The sequence below is a fragment of the Garra rufa genome, chromosome 18 (assembly GCF_049309525.1).
Source record: "Garra rufa chromosome 18, GarRuf1.0, whole genome shotgun sequence".
Taxonomy (NCBI): domain Eukaryota; kingdom Metazoa; phylum Chordata; class Actinopteri; order Cypriniformes; family Cyprinidae; genus Garra; species Garra rufa.
In genome coordinates this window covers 38,155,852-38,173,078 of record NC_133378.1, presented here as the reverse complement: position 1 = coordinate 38,173,078, position 17,227 = coordinate 38,155,852, and the positions used below count along the sequence as shown (strand labels likewise).

At 36.1% G+C, this 17,227-nt stretch overlaps 1 protein-coding gene across 1 annotated transcript in view; it reads right to left on the bottom strand.

Moving 5' to 3' along the window:
• The window catches only part of scube3 (signal peptide, CUB domain, EGF-like 3), a 169,673-nt gene extending 153,305 nt beyond the window's left edge, over positions 1-16,368 (bottom strand). The window contains exon 1 of the mRNA XM_073822994.1: positions 16,209-16,368. Within this exon, the coding sequence (XP_073679095.1) occupies positions 16,209-16,317 (109 nt within the window). The 5' untranslated portion in view covers positions 16,318-16,368. The remainder of the gene's footprint in view (positions 1-16,208) is intronic.
• Positions 16,369-17,227: the final 859 nt, after the last annotated feature.

The window sequence follows — 17,227 nt, the reverse complement described above, 5'->3', positions numbered from 1 at the left end:
TGCAAAACGCGGTCATTTAATGCATTAATCCGACACTGATTTCGCCATAAAAGCCTTCAATTAAGATGTATTTCCTCCCTCTTCATGTGACATTCACACGTTTAACTAGGAAGGCATTCACGCGCTCTCGCTAACACCTACAGATGTGGTCTCCACACTTCCTCTAAAGCTGACCGCACCATCAGTGTAAACTCTTAATGATCTAAACCCAGCAGTGTCACTTCTGGCTTAGTAATTGTACGTTAGAGCGTAAAGCGCACACAGGCTATGTATATACCTCCAGCCCAACCCGCTAATTAGCTGAGGCATGTTTGCTTTCCTTCTGTCTCCTAACGATGCCTGCGACGAGAGGGGGAAAAAAAAAAGGAAAAAACGGGCCGTACTGCCACTCTTGCCTGCTAACAGTCACCAACAATTAAATTATACAGAAAAGCCGTTCCACTCAAAATGCCTTTTATTCTAAGATATAAACTCTTAGCTCTTTGTGATATAGTTCAACCAAAAATTAAAACTTGCAGACAGTTTACATCCAAGATGTAGATGAGTTTGTTTCTTGATCAGATTTGGAGAAATGTAGCATTACATCAATGGATCCACTGCAGTGAATGGGTGCCGTCAGAATGAGAGTCCAAACAGCTGATAAAAACATCATATTCCAGAAGTATGACTCCAGTCCATCGATTAACATCTTGAGATGCAAAAAACTGTGTTTGTAAGAAACAAATCCATCATTAGAGCATTTTAACTTTAAAGGTCCCATATCGTACACATTTCTGGAGGTTTATTTTATTTGTTGATGTCCTTAAGAATATATATTTGCGGTATAAGTGCCAAAATCCATCTCAATATATTTTTACAGCTCCTTTTTTAGGAGCTCTGTCAAAAACAGGTCGATTTTGGCCCATCTAATTAATATTCATGAGCCTCTCTTCTGATTGGCCTGTTGTTTTCTGAGTGACGCACAACCAGGCCAATCACAGGTAACTACGGTCATGTATGCTGTAAGCGTAAGCGAGCTCAGAGCAATAGAGAGAGCTGATACTCAACAGGATATTTTAGAATGATCATTAATGTTTTTTCTTTTACAAACACCGAATGCAGTAGGCTACATAACTGTTGCTTTAGTAAAGCCCCTTTCACAATGCGCGCTGATTCTGGAAAATTACGGGAACTGTGTGAACCAAAGCCAGAACCTAAAGGCAGTGTTGTAGTAATGATGCACGTTATCAAGCGACTCTTCACAACGAAAAATAACGTTACGTGCAAAGTGGAATGAAGCAGCGATCATCAGGCAGAGCCAGCTCCTCACTATCAGCGCTGAAGCACAGTTTGTTCAGGTTAGTTTCAGTTTAGTGAAACGTACGCGTCGCATTACATCTCACATCCAAACGTCACATGTCTTTATGGTTTGTGTGTAAAGCACGCACAGATCCCGGAAAACAACTGTGAATGAACCAAATTAAACAATTCCGGAACAAATCGTGGGACACATTATCCGTGTATTTACCGGAATCGCTGTGTGAAAGAGGCTGAAGTTGACGTGCCGCTGGTCTCTTATATTAACGTTGTTCTGAAGCCTGTGTAATGATTGTAGCTTGACATCTATCGACTGAACAGGGTTTTCTCCACTTGTTTTCCTGTTGTTGTTGCTCAATGGAATGGATGCGTTGTTGTCTGGGGGTTTGACAAAAGGAGGGTGGGACGTTGGTTTGTGACTGAAGGCGGTGACTTGAGTCGATCGGACGTCACATCGTTACGGAAGTCACAGCTGCTCGTGAAAATGAACAGCTACTTTAAGCAGGCTGTGTGCAGTTTACTGTGGATTGACTGTTTTGAAACTCATATGGTAGTTAGATAGCCCCTAGACCTTAGTTATCATGAAAAAAGCCAGGAAATTTTGATTTTGACGATATGGGACCTTTAAATCATCCAGTCCACAATCCATAATAACATTTCCTCCAAGAAAAAACTCCATCACCTGTTGTCTTCTCGCAGCAAAATCCACCAACATATTTGTTTTGGACTGTTTTGGCTTCTAAATAGTGTTTAATCTGTGCATATTTCTCTCCTGATTCAGACTAGATGACTTTTTCCAATGTTGAAAGGAATATTCTGGATTATGACTGTTTAAAACATCTTAATGATGGATTTGTTTCTTACAAACATGCAGCTTTTCACTTTTCAAGATGTTAATCGATGGACTGAAGTGGTGTGGATTACTTGTGGATTATTGTGATGTTTTTATCAGTTGTTTGGACTGACGGCACCCATTCACTGCAAAGGATCTATATCACGAAGAGCTATGAGTTTATATCTTAAAATAAAAGGCATTCTGAGTGGACAAAATGCCTTTTATTTTAAGATTTAAACTCTTAGCTCTTTATGATATAGTTCAACCAAAAATGAAAACTTGCAGACAGTTTACATCCAAGATGTAGATGAGTTTGTTTCTTCATCAGATTTGGAGACATGTAGCATTACATCTCTTGCTTACCAATGGATCCTAGTGAATGGGTGCCGTCAGAATGAGAGTCCAAACAGCTGATAAAAACATCACAATCCACAAGTATGACTCCAGTCCAACGATTAACATCTTGAGATGCAAAAAAACGATGTGTTTTTAAGAAACAAATGCAGCAATAGAGCGTTTTAACTTTAAATCATCGAGTCCATAATTCATAACATTTGCTCCAGTGAAAAAACTCCACCTGTTGTCTTCTTGCATCAAAATCCACCAACATATTTGTTTTAGACTGTTTGGGCTTGTAAATAGTGTTTAATCTGCATATTTTTCTCTCCTGATTCAGACTAGATGACTTTTTCCACTGTTGAAAGGAATATTATGGATTATGACTGTTACAAACATCTTAATGATGGATTTGTTTCTTACAAACATGCAGCTTTTCACTTTTCAAGATGTAAACTGATGGACTGGAGTGGTGTGCTTTACTTGTGGACTATTGTGATGTTTTTATCAGCTGTTTGGACTCTCATTCTGACGGCACCCATTCAATGCAAAGGATCTATTGGTGAGCAAGTAATGTAATACTACATCTCTCCAAATCTGATGAAGAAACAAACTCATCTTGGATTACATTTTTCAAAATTAAAATGAACAAAGCTACATAAAATTTTACATTTTCAATACGGGTGTGTGTGTGTAATTTACATTATAGAGCAAAACGTTGAAGAATTGTGAATTGATATTTAGTTGATATTTGATATTTTAGTTTTGACATCCTATAATTCCATAGTACAAAAACATGTATGATCCATCTTATCTGCAAAGGCTTCACGAAACTCTCGCAGTGGCAAACTCGTTTTGGGTTTTGTGCGCTTTGAATCCGTCTGAACAGTAAACATATTTCGCCATGTGGCCGACTATAAATGCTTCAACTCCTGCCTCAAAAATGCGCTCCACTTTGGGACAAAAATAAAAGAGGAAAACTGGTGAGAGATTTTCTGGATTGTGGGTTAAATGGAGAGAAAGCGAGACATTTGTGAGAAAGACGTGCACCAAGATAAGAACAGAGAGGACCTTTAAATAACAAAACGACTGGGGAAACATCTATCTACATTCATAGATAAACACAATAAAACTTCAGCAAATGTACAACACAGAAGCTATACATTTAATACCTTATAACAGCCACCAAATTCCTATTTCTTTAAGTGGGAACTGTTTTGACACGTTTCTCAGTCATTGCTCAAAGTTTTAACTTTGCCCGAGATGCTTCTGAAAAAAGCATGAAGAAAAAAAATATATAGCTGACATAAAAAGAGATAAATATTAATGATAGTTGCTCAGATGTTTTACTAAGATCTGACTTTTATAAAAATAAAGGTGCTTTACGATTCCATAGAAGAACCCTTTTTGTCTAAATGGTTCCATAAAGAACCTTTAACATCTGAAGAACCTTTCTGTTTGACAAAAGGTTCTTTGTGACGAACGAAGGTTCTTCAGATTATAAAAAGGTAAGAAAGAGATTGTTTGACTGAATGGTTCTTTGTGGAACCAAAAATGTTTTTTCCATGGCATTATTATTACATAGATATTATAGAGATCTCAAGTGTTTTTTTTTTCCATGCAAATGCATGCTCAGATCACCCGTTTTTGTGAGAATTTAATTCTAACCATTTGAAGTTAATGGTAAAATTACATTTGATTTCAGATTTTGGCAAATCTGAGCACAGTTTGAGGCATTAAATGTCCTCTGAAACTCCTAAGGAGACACGTATAAAAGTCTAGAAGAAACATTTGCGATATTACTGAGATCTCAGTGTTTTTTTCTGTCCAAATGCATGCTCAGATCATTTGTTTTGGGAGAATTTTATGATAAACGTTTAAAGTTCATACTGAAATTACATTTGCTTATAGATTTTTGTGTCTTGAAAAATCAGAGCACAGTTGTGGACATTAAAATGTCTCAAATGATGCATGTGCGGTCTTTTTCCTCAAGAGAAATGTTCTATATTTTTTCTCTAATTATTCTCATGGCAGTCTTGGTAAAAAAATTGAGATATTACAGAGATCTTAGTGGGGTTTTTTTTCATCCAAATGCATGATCAAATCATCTGTTTTTGTGAAAATTTAATGATAAACATTTGAAGTTAATAGTAAAATATAATATCTACATATCTATTATAATACAGTATATTATAGAGATCTCAGTTTTTTTCCATCCAAATCCCGGCTCAAGTCACCTGTTTTTGTTTGTTTTTCTGTGAGAATTTAATGCTAAATGTTTAAAAATTGTATTAAAATGACCTTTGATTTTTGATATGGGCAAATCTGAGCACGGTTTGAAACATTAAATGTCCTCTGAAACTCCTAAGACGACACTTAAGAAGGCTTTTTTCCTAAAGAGAAACATCTGAGAAGCGTGAAACTCTAAAGTCTTAATTTCCCCTCCATTCAATATATTGGGAGTCTAGAAGAAACATTTGTAATATTACTGCAACAGATCTCATTTTTTTTTTTTTTTTTTTTGTCCAAATGCATGCTCAGGTCATTCGTTTTTGGAGAATTGTATGATAAACATTTAAAAAATCCATACTAAAATTATTTGATTTGATTTTGGTTAGCAAAACTGAGCACAGTTTGAGAAATTAAAATGTCCTCTGCAAATCTTAAGGAGACATATATAGGGGCTTTTTCCTTAAGAGAAACATCTGAGTGTTTTTCTGTCCAAATGCATGCTCAAATCACCTTTTTTTGTGAGAATTTTATGATAAACATTTAAAAGTACATAGTAAACACTTAAGTTTAGATTTTGGCAATTTGCTTTTTTAGTGAAGTTTATTCACTATTCTTTCCATTTAATCTCATGACATTCTTGGGGAAACAACTAAGCTATTATAGACATCTCGTAGTTTTTTTCATGCAAACGCATGCTCAGATCATCTGTTTTTGGGAGAATTTAATGATAAGCATTTTAAATTCATAGTAAAATCTCTTTGATTTTAGATTTTGGCAAATTGGAGCACAGATTGAGACATTAAATGTCATCTGAAACTCTTAATGAGACACATATGGGGTTTTTTTCCTCAAGAGAAACATCTGAAAAGCATGAAACTCAAAAATTCCCTTCATTTAATATATTGAAAGTCTATAAGAAGCATTTGCGATATTACTGAGATCTGTTTTTTTCCCCATCCAAATGCATGCTTCGATCATCTGGTTATAAGAGAATTTAATGATACACATTTGAAATTTATAGTAAAATCTTTGATTTTAGATTTTGGCAAATTTGAGCACAGTTTGAGACATTGAAATGTCCGTCGAAACTCCTAAGGAGACACATATGGGGGCATGAAACTTGAGTCTCTACTTTTCTCTCTGTTTAATCTCATGGTAATCTTGGAGAATTAACTGAGGTATTATAGAGATCTCTGTTTTTCTATTCAAATACATGCTCATATCATCTGTTTTTGTGAGAATTTAATGCTAAATGTTTAAAAATAGTACTGAAATTACCTTTGATATTTAGATTTTAAGCAGAGTTTGAGACATTAAATGTCCTCTGAAACTCCTAAGGAAACACTTATGAACGCGTTTTCCCTCAAGAGAAACTCAAACGCTCAAACGTTTTCCTTATTGTGAGTCTAGAAGAAACATTTGAGACTAAAATCTTAATGTTTTTCTGTCCAAATGCATGCTCAGATCATTTGTTTTAGTAGAATTTTAAGATAAATGTTTAACGTTTATTTTTAAATTACAACTGATTACATTTTTTTAAATTAGAGCACAGTTTGAGACATTAAAATGTCATCTGAATTGTTTTCCCTCAAGAGAAACATCTGATTAGCATGGAACTTTTCTCTCCATTTAATCTCATGGCAGTTTTGGAGAAACAACCGAGATATTATAGAGATCTCAGCGTTTTTCCATCCAAATGCATGCTCAGATCATGTTTTTGTAAGAATTTAATGCTAAGCATTTGAAATTCATACAGTAGTAAAATCTCTTTGACTTTAGATTTTGGCACATTGGAGCACAGATTGAGGCATCTCTTGAGGAGACACATGGGGGGCTTTTTCCTCAAGAGTAACATCTGAGAAGCATGAAATTTGGGTCTCTCTATTTAATCTCATGGCAGTCTTTGAGAAATAATCGAGATTCATTTCTTTTGGTAGAATTTTATGATGAATGCTCAACGTTTACATTAAAATTGCATTTGGCTTTAGATTTTGGCAAATTTGAGCACAGTTGAGACATTAAAACACCCTCTAAAATCTTAAGGGGATGCATATGGGGGCTTTTTCCTAAAGAGAAACATCTGAGAAGCATGAACTTTGAGTCTTCACTTTTCTCTCCATTTGAGAAATAATTGAGATATTATACAAATCGCAGTGTTTTTCAGTCCAAGTGCATGCTCAAATCATGACATTTAAAGATTGTGTTGAAATGACCTTTGATTTGAGCAAATCCTCTGAAACGTCTAAGGCACTTATGAATGCTTTTTTCCCCTCAAGAGAAATATCAGAGAGGCATGAAACTGGAAAGTCTTTATTTTCTAAATATATTGGAAGTCTAGAAGAAACATTTGATATATTACTAAAGTCTTAAGTCTTTTTCTAGCCAAATGCATGCTCAGGTCATTTGTTTTGGAAGAATTGTCTGATAAATGCTCAAAGTTTACATTGAAATTGCATTTACTTTTAGATTTTGGCAAATGAGCAGAGTTTGAGACATTGAAATATCCTCTAAAACCTTAAGGAGATACACACGTGGTCTCTTCTCTCAAGAGAAACATCTGAGAAGCATGAAATTTGAGTCTTCACTTTTCTCTCTATTTAATCTCATGGCAGTCTTTGAGAAATAATCAAGATATTATAGAGATTGCAGCGTTTTTCAGTCCAAGTGCATGCTCAGATAGTGACATTTAAAGAGTGTTTTCAAATGACCTTTGATTTTGGCAAATATGAGCACAGTTTGAGATATTAAAACGTCCTCTGAAACTCCTAGGGAGACACTTATGAATGCCTTTTCCCCTCAAGAGAAATATCTGAGACTGGTAAGTCTTTATTTTCTAAATATAGTGGGAGTCTAGAAGAAACATTTGCTATATTACTAAAATCTTTTCTAGTGTCTTTCTAGCCAAATGCATGCTCAGGTCATTTGTTTTGGAAGAATTTTATGATAAATGCTCAAAGATTTGATGCATCTCTTGAGTAGACACAAATTGGGGCTTTTCCTTAAGAGAAACATCTGAGAAGCATGAAATTTGAGTCTTCACCCTTCTCTCCTTTTAATCTCGTGGCAGTCTGTGAGAAATAATCGAGATTCCTTTGTTTTGGGAGAATTTGAATTATAAATGCTCAAAGTTTACGTTGAAATTGCATTTGGTTTTAGACTTTGGCAAATTTGAGCACAGTTGAGACATTAAAATACCCTCTAAAATCTTAAGGAGATGCATATGGGGGCTTTTTCCTAAAGAGAAACATCTGAGATGCATGAGATTTGTCTCTTCATTATCCTCTCAATTTAATCTCGTGGCAGTCTTTGAGAAATAATCAGTGAAAAAAAGTGCATGCTCAGATAGTGACATTTAAAGACACTTATGAATGCTTTTTCCCTCAAGAGAAGTATCCAAGAGGCATGAAACTGGAAAGTGTTTATTTACTAAATATATTGGGACTCTAGTAGAAACATTTGATATATTACTAAAATCTTAATGTTTTTTCTAGCCAAATGCATGCTCAGGTCATTTATTTTATGATAAATGCTCAGAGTTTACATTGAAATTGCATTTGCTTTTAGATTTTGGCAAATCTGAGCAGAGCTTGAGACATTGAAATATCCTCTAAAATCTTAAGGAGATGCAGATGTGGTCTTTTCTCTCAAGCAGAACATCTGAGAAGCATGGGAGTTAACCAGAAGTCTCCATTTTCTCTCCATTTAAAGCCCCACTAAGTAACTTATTTTACCTTAAAATAATGTTTCCGAACTCATGTCAGTGGTTCATCAACTCATAACAGGGTGAAACGGCACTTTCGTATTCGCTTTGCGACCCTCTATCAGCCATAACAGCACTATGTAAGTTAGGGTCGTCGGGTCGCGGTTTTGTAGTTCAAATGATACTACAAATGCGACTTGCTTTACGGCAGGCTTCACAAAAGGTTTTCATACTTTTATAAAGTCATACAACATACTCTTCCTTGTCACTGGACATCGTTATTTCCAAAGCCGGTCCTGGATAGCCTTTCAAACAAATAAGGTGCATGTGACACGACGGTAGGCTAAATTATTTACGACAGCGGTAATGGACAATTCCGCTTCTAACCTGTAGAGGGAGCATTGAGGGAAAAGTTACTTAGTGTTGCTTTAATCTCATGGCAGACTTGGAGAAACAACCAACATATCTCAGATCTCAGCATTTTTCAGTCCAAATGCATGCTCAGATTGTGTGTTTTTTTGCGAGAATTTAATGCTAAACATTTAAAGATCCTGTTGAAATGACCTTTTTTGGCAAATCGGAGCACAGTTTGAGACATCAAAATGTCCACTGAAACTCCTAAGGAGACATTTACGAATGCTTTTTCCCCTCAAGAGAAATATCTGAGAGGCATGAAACTGGAAAGTTTTTATTTTCTAAATATATTGGGAGTCTAGTAGAAACATTTGATATATTACTAAATCTTAACTTTTTTTCTAGCCAAATGCATGCTCAGGTCATTTGATTTGGGAGAATTGTCTGATAAATGCTCAAAGTTTAAATTGAAATTGCATTTGCTTTTAGATTTTGGCCATTCTGAGCCGAGTTTGAGAAATTGAAATATCCTCATGCACATGTGGTCTTTTCTCCTAAAAGGGAACATCTGAGAAGCATGAAATTTAACCAAAAGTCTCCATTTTCTCATCATTTAATCTCATGACAGGCAATATAGATATTAAAGCGACCTCATTTGCAATTTTCTCTTTCCTACAAGGTTGCTCAATCCCAGATATTCTCTAAATCTGAGCGCCCAGAGCTCATCCGTCCCCGCCTCTGACAAGGCCATTGCTCCAGACTCACAAAAGAATACTCCAACTTCATTGAGTGAAAGGCAACACAAAGCAAACAAACCCCCAAACCGCTGTCACGCCACCCCTCCCCGGCAGGCCCTCCGCTGCTCTCCCCTCCTTCCCGGGCTCCTGCTATTCAGGGGAAATGTGTATTTCCCACACTGGAGTTGTCCAGCAGGGTCTGCCCGGCAGGGGTTTTGCCTCGGGGTGAACGGGGAGACGGACTAGAGGTTACATCAACACACACACCGCTGCGGCATGTCACATCCTCACCGCCGGTTGCCTTGGCGCTCTTATAGCCAGCAGCTCCAGGCCAGGAGAGCAAAAAGCTAAACCGAGCGGTTCTCCTTCTGTACCTCAGAACGACATCAGGGTTTTTTTTTTTTTTGCCAAGTCGTTTATTACACATGGGTTTTTAAAAGCCTCCTTATCCCATTTGCTCGGAATTATGATCATTATAATGAATCATGATCATTTCACGGTGCTGGTAACCTGCAATTATGGCGACGCTGACGAAGGACAAAGACGCTCATGGCGAACATCTGCGTTTAATAAATACTGACCTGACAAACGGCACCCTTTAATCACTCACTGTCTGTTTTATATGCTACTGATGCGTTTGACAGACAAAACACTCACGTCCAGACTGAAAAACTCAACTGTAATTAAGATTAACAAAGAAAAAGCAAAGAACAGTTGGATTTTAATTAATAAACACTGCAACAAATGTAATGCATTAACTAATTATGCAAATAATTAGTTAAGACAGAAGCAGCGAGTGAATGAAAGTGCGACAAAGCATTGTTATTTCAATAATCTAAAGAACCTTTTCCACTGAAAAATAACCTGTAGTGCAATGTAACCTGTAAATAAATAAAGAAATTCCAAAATGGAGTTTTAGAAGATACATTTTAGTTCCGACAACAGTTCTTAAAAGAACCATTTTAAAAATAAAACGGTTCTTACTGGCATTTATGGTTCTATTGATTGAATCTTAAATGTTGCTTGCACTCTTCAAAATAAATGTTCCAACAGGAATGTTCACAGTGATGCCATAGAATAACTTTTTGGTTCGTCAAAGAACCTTTCAGTGAACAGTTCTTGGCAAAGAAACAACCATCTTTCCATTTGTTACATTACTTTACATGAACTAATTAAGTTAATTTAAACATTTACTAACACATTATTAACTTAGCTACCATAAACTAACAAAGAACAGTTGTATTTTAATCAACAAAGCTTAACAAATACTGCCACAAATGTAATGCATTAACTAATTACACAAATAATTAATGAAGAGACAACCAACGAGTGAATGAAAGTGTGACAAAGCATTATTATTTAATAATCTAAAGAACCTTGTAGTGCAATGGAATGGTTCCATCACTTAAAAAAAAATTAAGAAATTCCAAAATGGAGCTTTAGAAAATTTTGGTTCCTCAAAGAACCTATCAGACAATACTTCTAAAAAAAAAAAAAAAAAAAAAAAAAAAAAAAAAGGTTCTTATGGTTCCACCAAGAAGCTTTTACATTGTTTGAATCTTTTCATTGCACAAAATGTTGAGTGCACTCTTAAAAACAAATGTTCCAACAGGGGTTTTAACAGCGATGCCACAGAAGAACATTTTGGTTTGTCAAAGAATGTTTCAGACAACAGTTCTTGGCAAAGAAACAACCATCTTTCCATTTGTTACATTAATTCACATGAACTAATTAAGTTAATTTAAACATTTACTAACACATTATTAACTTAGCTACCATGAACCAACAAAGAACAGTTGTATTTTAATCAACAAAGATTAATAAATACTGCAACAAATGTAATGCATTAATTATGCAATTTATTAATGCAGACAGAACCAACGAGTGAATAAGTGTTACAGAGCAACAGAAAGAGGAAAAAGGCAAATTAATGAAAAAGCAAGCAAGAATGGAAGAGCAACCGGAAATGGACAAATTAAAAAAGAATGAACAAACAAAAGGAGAGACAAAAACAATTGTGCAACAATGAAAAAAGCAAGATTAAAATAAAGAATAAAAAAAAACAGAACTGAAGAATAAAAATGACAGGAGAGAATGTAAGACCAATTGAAAGCAATAAAGAGCATGAAAAAAAGCATGAAAGAGCAAGAAGCAAAGGAAGAAAGAATTAGTGAACAAGAGTTAGAGAAAATGACAAAAAAGCAAAAGAAAGAGCAAACTAAGGCAAAAAAATAAATGAAAAAAGATGCCAACCAAACAAAGAGCAAACGAAATAGCGAAAGAAACTATGAAACTTTCCATCACGACAGATTTTAATGTGATACCTTGAACTCAACAGCTCTGCCATCACATCTAGATCCCAAAACTCAAAAAGCAGAACGACTTTTTTTTAAACGAGCCCGAACCTTTCCGCAACATCATCTCGCACACCCAGCGCGGTGACGAACAGGTGCAGGTCATTAGGCCCGACGCTGCCACCTTCCCCTGTAAGATGTACGTAAATCCTTGTTGTGGAAAATGAAAGAGTGAAAGTAGTTCTAATTACAAAATGTAAATATTGAGTTTTCCCACAATGGGAAACAGACCACCCAAGATGCAAAACAATCCCCAACCCCCCTCCCTCCCGCTGCTCCGCTTCTCTGTCTCTTTCTCTCGGGCCGTCCCATCAGCGCAACAGGAAAAGGAAACCTTCGGAGCATCACCAAACGTAAATGCGCACATACCAGCAAGCACATCACTGGCATCACTGCATCATGCTTGCTTAATGACCCATTAGCCATGACCTCCAAATGAAATGAAACGCAACATCTATTCCTTCAACCTCGTGGAAAAGCGTGCTAAATACCCTGAGGTTTAGTGCAGTCGCAGGTGAATGTCAAATACTTGACTTTATGGTGCTAAATACCTTTAAATGGCCTCCATGAGACTGTTTTCCAGCTCTCGGCCACATATGGAACTGAGCAACATGTGGTCGGCATGGATCGAGCCCCGGGAGTCGCCATTTGTTGACATTTGTTTGTACGGAGAGCATGTCGGTGAGTGATGGGGAATGGAGGTGAATGAGGGCTCAGCTGGGATCTAGAGCTCTGCCCTTCTAGACCCGAGACGTCTTCATTGTGAACATATTCTAGAGAGCCTTAAAAACACCTCATTTCAAAGCTGTTCTTCTCCACTTAGATGCTGGTTTGGTTCTACACAGCCATTATGGGTTCCTTAAAAAAAACCTTTTAATGTTTCCACTGAAAAGAACCTGTATTGCAATGGAGAGGTTCCATCGCTTTTAAAGAAATTCCAAAATGGAATTTTAAAAGATACATTTTGGCTCCTCAAAGAACCTTTCAGTGAACAGTTCACAATCGTTAACATTCATGGAATATTTTCTTTGCACAAAAGTTTTACACTTTTAAAAATAAAGGTTCTAAAATGGAGTGTTCACAGTGCACTCTTAAAAATAGAGGTTCTTTATTGGCATCAATGGTTCTACAAAGGACCTTCACCATCCATTAGGGCTGCCCTTGACTAAAGATTTTTCTAGTCGACTAGTCGTCATTCATTTTAAGCATTAGTCGACTATTAGTCACGTTTAATAATAAAACATAAATCATAATAAGATTTTAATTGCCTAAATAGCCTAAAAAGTGCTCAAGCACACACAAAAAAGCCACAACGCACCAGCAGATATAATTATTATGAATGTGTTTGGGAAAAACAGCAAGGAGACTGCATTACCATCTCAATAATCGATTAATAAACTAGTGCTTTCTTTATGTTCGGCTTAAGATATGAAGTCGGCAACACTGACTAGTCATCTCCGCAGTAGTGATGCGTCTGTATGCATATTTCATACGGATTACATTACCTGAGAATATTTATTTTGTATTTGAATTGGTTCATTTAAAAGTAGACATCTCACCCTCTATAGATATATTTTTCATGTCTGCAAGTATGCACAGTTTCGAAGTTTTGTGCTTAAGTTCACAGAGGCCGAGACAGCAGAAAACACATCCTGTTTGCTTTCATTAATTTACAAAAGCCCAACGTTTCGTTGTTATTCTGAGTGTACACAAATAAACGTAGTCTTCACAGATTCAAAAATACAGTATATTACTCTTATCTGTACTCTCTTAAAAATAAAGGTGCTTTATGATGCCATAGAAGAAATGGTTCTAAATGGTTCCATAAAGAACATTTCTGTTTCACAAAAGGTTCTTTGTGGCAAATAAGGTTCTTCAGATTATAAAAAGGTAAGCAAGAAATGGTTCTTTAAAAGAACCTTTGACTGAATTGTTCTTTGTGGAACCAAAAATTGGTCTTCTATGGCATCGCTTGAAGAACCTTTTGAAGCAACTTTATCTTTAAGAAAGTATGACCAAAAATGACAGAGTATTTTAAGATGATTCAGGATCTACGCTCTGCACTGACACATTTTTCTAGAATAACATTAGATTGAACGGCCATGTAAAGTTGCTGCTACATACATATTTTAGATGAAAAGCCATATTTGAGGTCGATGAATGATAGGTGAGCATTTGGATGTCCTGCCCGATGTACTATATTACCACATAGACCAGCCGTTAACGATCTGTCTGTCATGGACTGCGTGACTTCGCCACTTCTTGTGGATTTTTTTTTTCTGCGACTAAGCGTCTAATACAATTTTGGCTCTTCTCGTCAACTAATGGTTAGTCGACTATTAGGGGGCAGCCCTACCATCCATGGAAACTTTTCATTCCACAAAAGGTTCTTTACAATTAAAAAAAAAGTTCTTTAGATGATCAAAATGTTCTTCACACTAAGAATGCCAATAAAGAATCTTTTAAATTTTACAATGGTTCTTTTTAGAACTGTTCACTTAAAGGTTCTTTGAGGAACCAAAATGTTCTTCTATGGCACCACTGTGAAAACTGTGAACATTTATTTTTAAGAATGCAATCAGCATTTTGTGCAATGAAAAGATATGATGAATGTTGAAGGTTCTTGATGAAACCATAAATGCCAACGAAGAACCTTTTTTATTTTTAAAATGGCTCTTTTAAGAACTGTTCACTCAAAGGTTATTTGAGGAACAAAAATGTTTTTCTATGACATCACCGTGAAAACCTCTGTTGGAACATTTATTTTTAACAGTGCAATCAACATTTTGTGCAATGACAAAAAAAAAATAAAAATCAATGAATGTTGAAGGTTCTTAATGGAACCATAAATGCCAATAAAGAACCTTTTTATTTGTAAAATGGTTCTTTTAGAACTGTTCACTGAAAGGTTATTTAAGGAAACAAAGTGTTCTTCTGTGGCATCACTGTGAAAACCCCTGTTGGAACATTTATTTTCAAGAGTGCAATCAACATTTTGTGCAATGAAAAGATTCATTGAATGTTAATCCATTGAAAGGTTTATTGAGGATCGAAGATGTTCTTCACACTTTAAAAAAAAAAACTCCACTTTTCATTCCGCATCTTACAGTGCAAAATGGTTCTTTAGATTATCAAAATGTTCTTCACACTAAGAAAAAAATGGTTCTTTTAAAAACTGTTTGCTAAAAGGTTATTTGAGGAACCAAAACTGGTTCTTCTATGGCATTGCTGTGAAAACCCCTTTTTGGAACCTTTATTTTTAAGAGTATACTAAGAAAAACAAACAAGCATATTGCATTGCTGTCTGTTTTTTTAAACACATTTTAACACCCAGTAATTTATTTCCCATGTAAGTCATTATTAATAAAATCTATCAATTAAACTTTTGTTTTCGATGCGGAAGGCAAATAAAAGTGCCTGGAATTTGAGTTTTATAGGTTTTGGAACACATTTGGACATCTGAAGAAATCTAGCATCTTTATGCCATCACAAAATGCTTTCAATGCAACAGTCAGTAATATAACTAGAGATGCTTCATCTAGAGTTATTCCAGCAGTGCACGACCCTGTGAACTCTAAACCGCTTTATTCTACAGGTGCTTATGAAGGATCTGCAGACAACTGCGACAAGCCCCTTCAAGATAAGAAAAACTGATCATTTGTTAATTATAACAAAGGGCTGTCTTAGCTTTAGAAGTTTGTTGCAACCGGGCCCTTCCCTCTGGACTCTACACTCAAAAATAAATCTGTGATTGCACAAAAATCCTACACCATCTATGGAATCTTTATTTTGCACAAAAGTGTGTTCTTTAGAATAGTACAATGTTCAGTCTTTTTTAAGAACTGTTCACTAAAGGTTCTTTAAAGAACCAAAAATGGTTCTTCCACTGCATTTCTGTGAAAACCCTTAGTCTGGAGCCATTCTAGAGACTTTTCCAATGGTTGACACACCGCCTAATTGCTAAATATCAGCATTTTTCCCAAACGGTTTGACACATGTGCAATGAGCAAAAACGTACTGACTCTAATATAACAGACAGACTGTGTAACATTTTAACAGGACTGGTAGTAAAAAAGTAGTAAAAGTGCGGTATATTTTACAGTTTGGTGCATCATTATTGCTGTCAGTGAGCAAATAAATCTATCGCGAAATTCTCCACACGATCTAATAAACACACCTGCACGGTATAAACAGTTCAAAGATGTTAAAAATACCTGTTTAAGTCTACTTGAGCGCTGTTTGGGGAAAACGGCGTCCCCTAAGTTGTTCTTACTGAGCACGAATCATCAAACAGTTATTTTTTCCCGGAGTCATTCCTCAGCCAAAAGGTACATATCATGTGGAGGGTGAAAAGGGAAACTTACCTTGCGGGTTTCTGCTGGCAAAAGCGCCGGCTGGCTGCTGGACAAAGGCGATCAGAGCGACGCTGAATAATCCAAAGCCAGCGCGCATCAGGACATGCATGAACATCATATTAAACACCTTGAGAGGGGCTAATAAAATAAAAGCGGACAATTGCGAGACTTTGAGTCCAAATGTGGATGACCAAGCTTTATTCCCGGCGCTGGAACACGGAGCGTCTGTTGGGTGAGAGAGAGAGTGTGTGCGTTTTATTTCTTGGTCTTGCGGAGATTGTGTGCGCGGAGATCAGGAGGAGAAACACGGTCGAGTTGAGCGCTCATGATCTTCAGTCCTGCAGGAGACACAGACAGAGAGAGAGAGAGAGAGAGAGAGAGAGAGAGAGAGAGGAAGGGGGAGGAGAGATGCACAACAGCGTGTTGCTCTCTCTCTCTCTCTCTCTCTCTGATTGTTAGTCAATGGATCTTTAATTGGTCAGTTTGAAATAAATTAAAAGTTCTAGAAACAACGCAAACAGGTTATTGATTTTGTTATTTACTTAAATGCAAGAACACTAGAAAGTGTGCTAAAAGTAAATGTGAAAAAAAAAACTGCGTTGATTATGGCATTTTTTTTTTTTTTTTTCCTAAAGGGCTTTTCATCCAGTTATCATGCTGTGAATGTCTTCACGCTTTCAGGAACAGTTAAAAAAAAAAAATACTACTACTCCAACATCATAGTTAGGCTATTATTTTTACTTAAAGTTATTTATCTTAGGCTTAAAATGCTAAACGTCACCTTAAACCTTGAAAAGCTCACTGCAGACAAAAGCAAAGCTTTTTACTAGCTAATTTTTCTGTATTATTTTAAAAGGATTTTAATTTGATTTGTTACATTTTCAATGGTTTTTAATGATTACTACTATGTTTAATAACAAATTGGGATGAACGGTCATTTTAAAGGAACGGTTTACCAAAAATGAAAATTTGCTGAAAATGTTCTCACTTTCAGGCCATCCAAGATGTAAATGTGTGTGTTTCTTTTT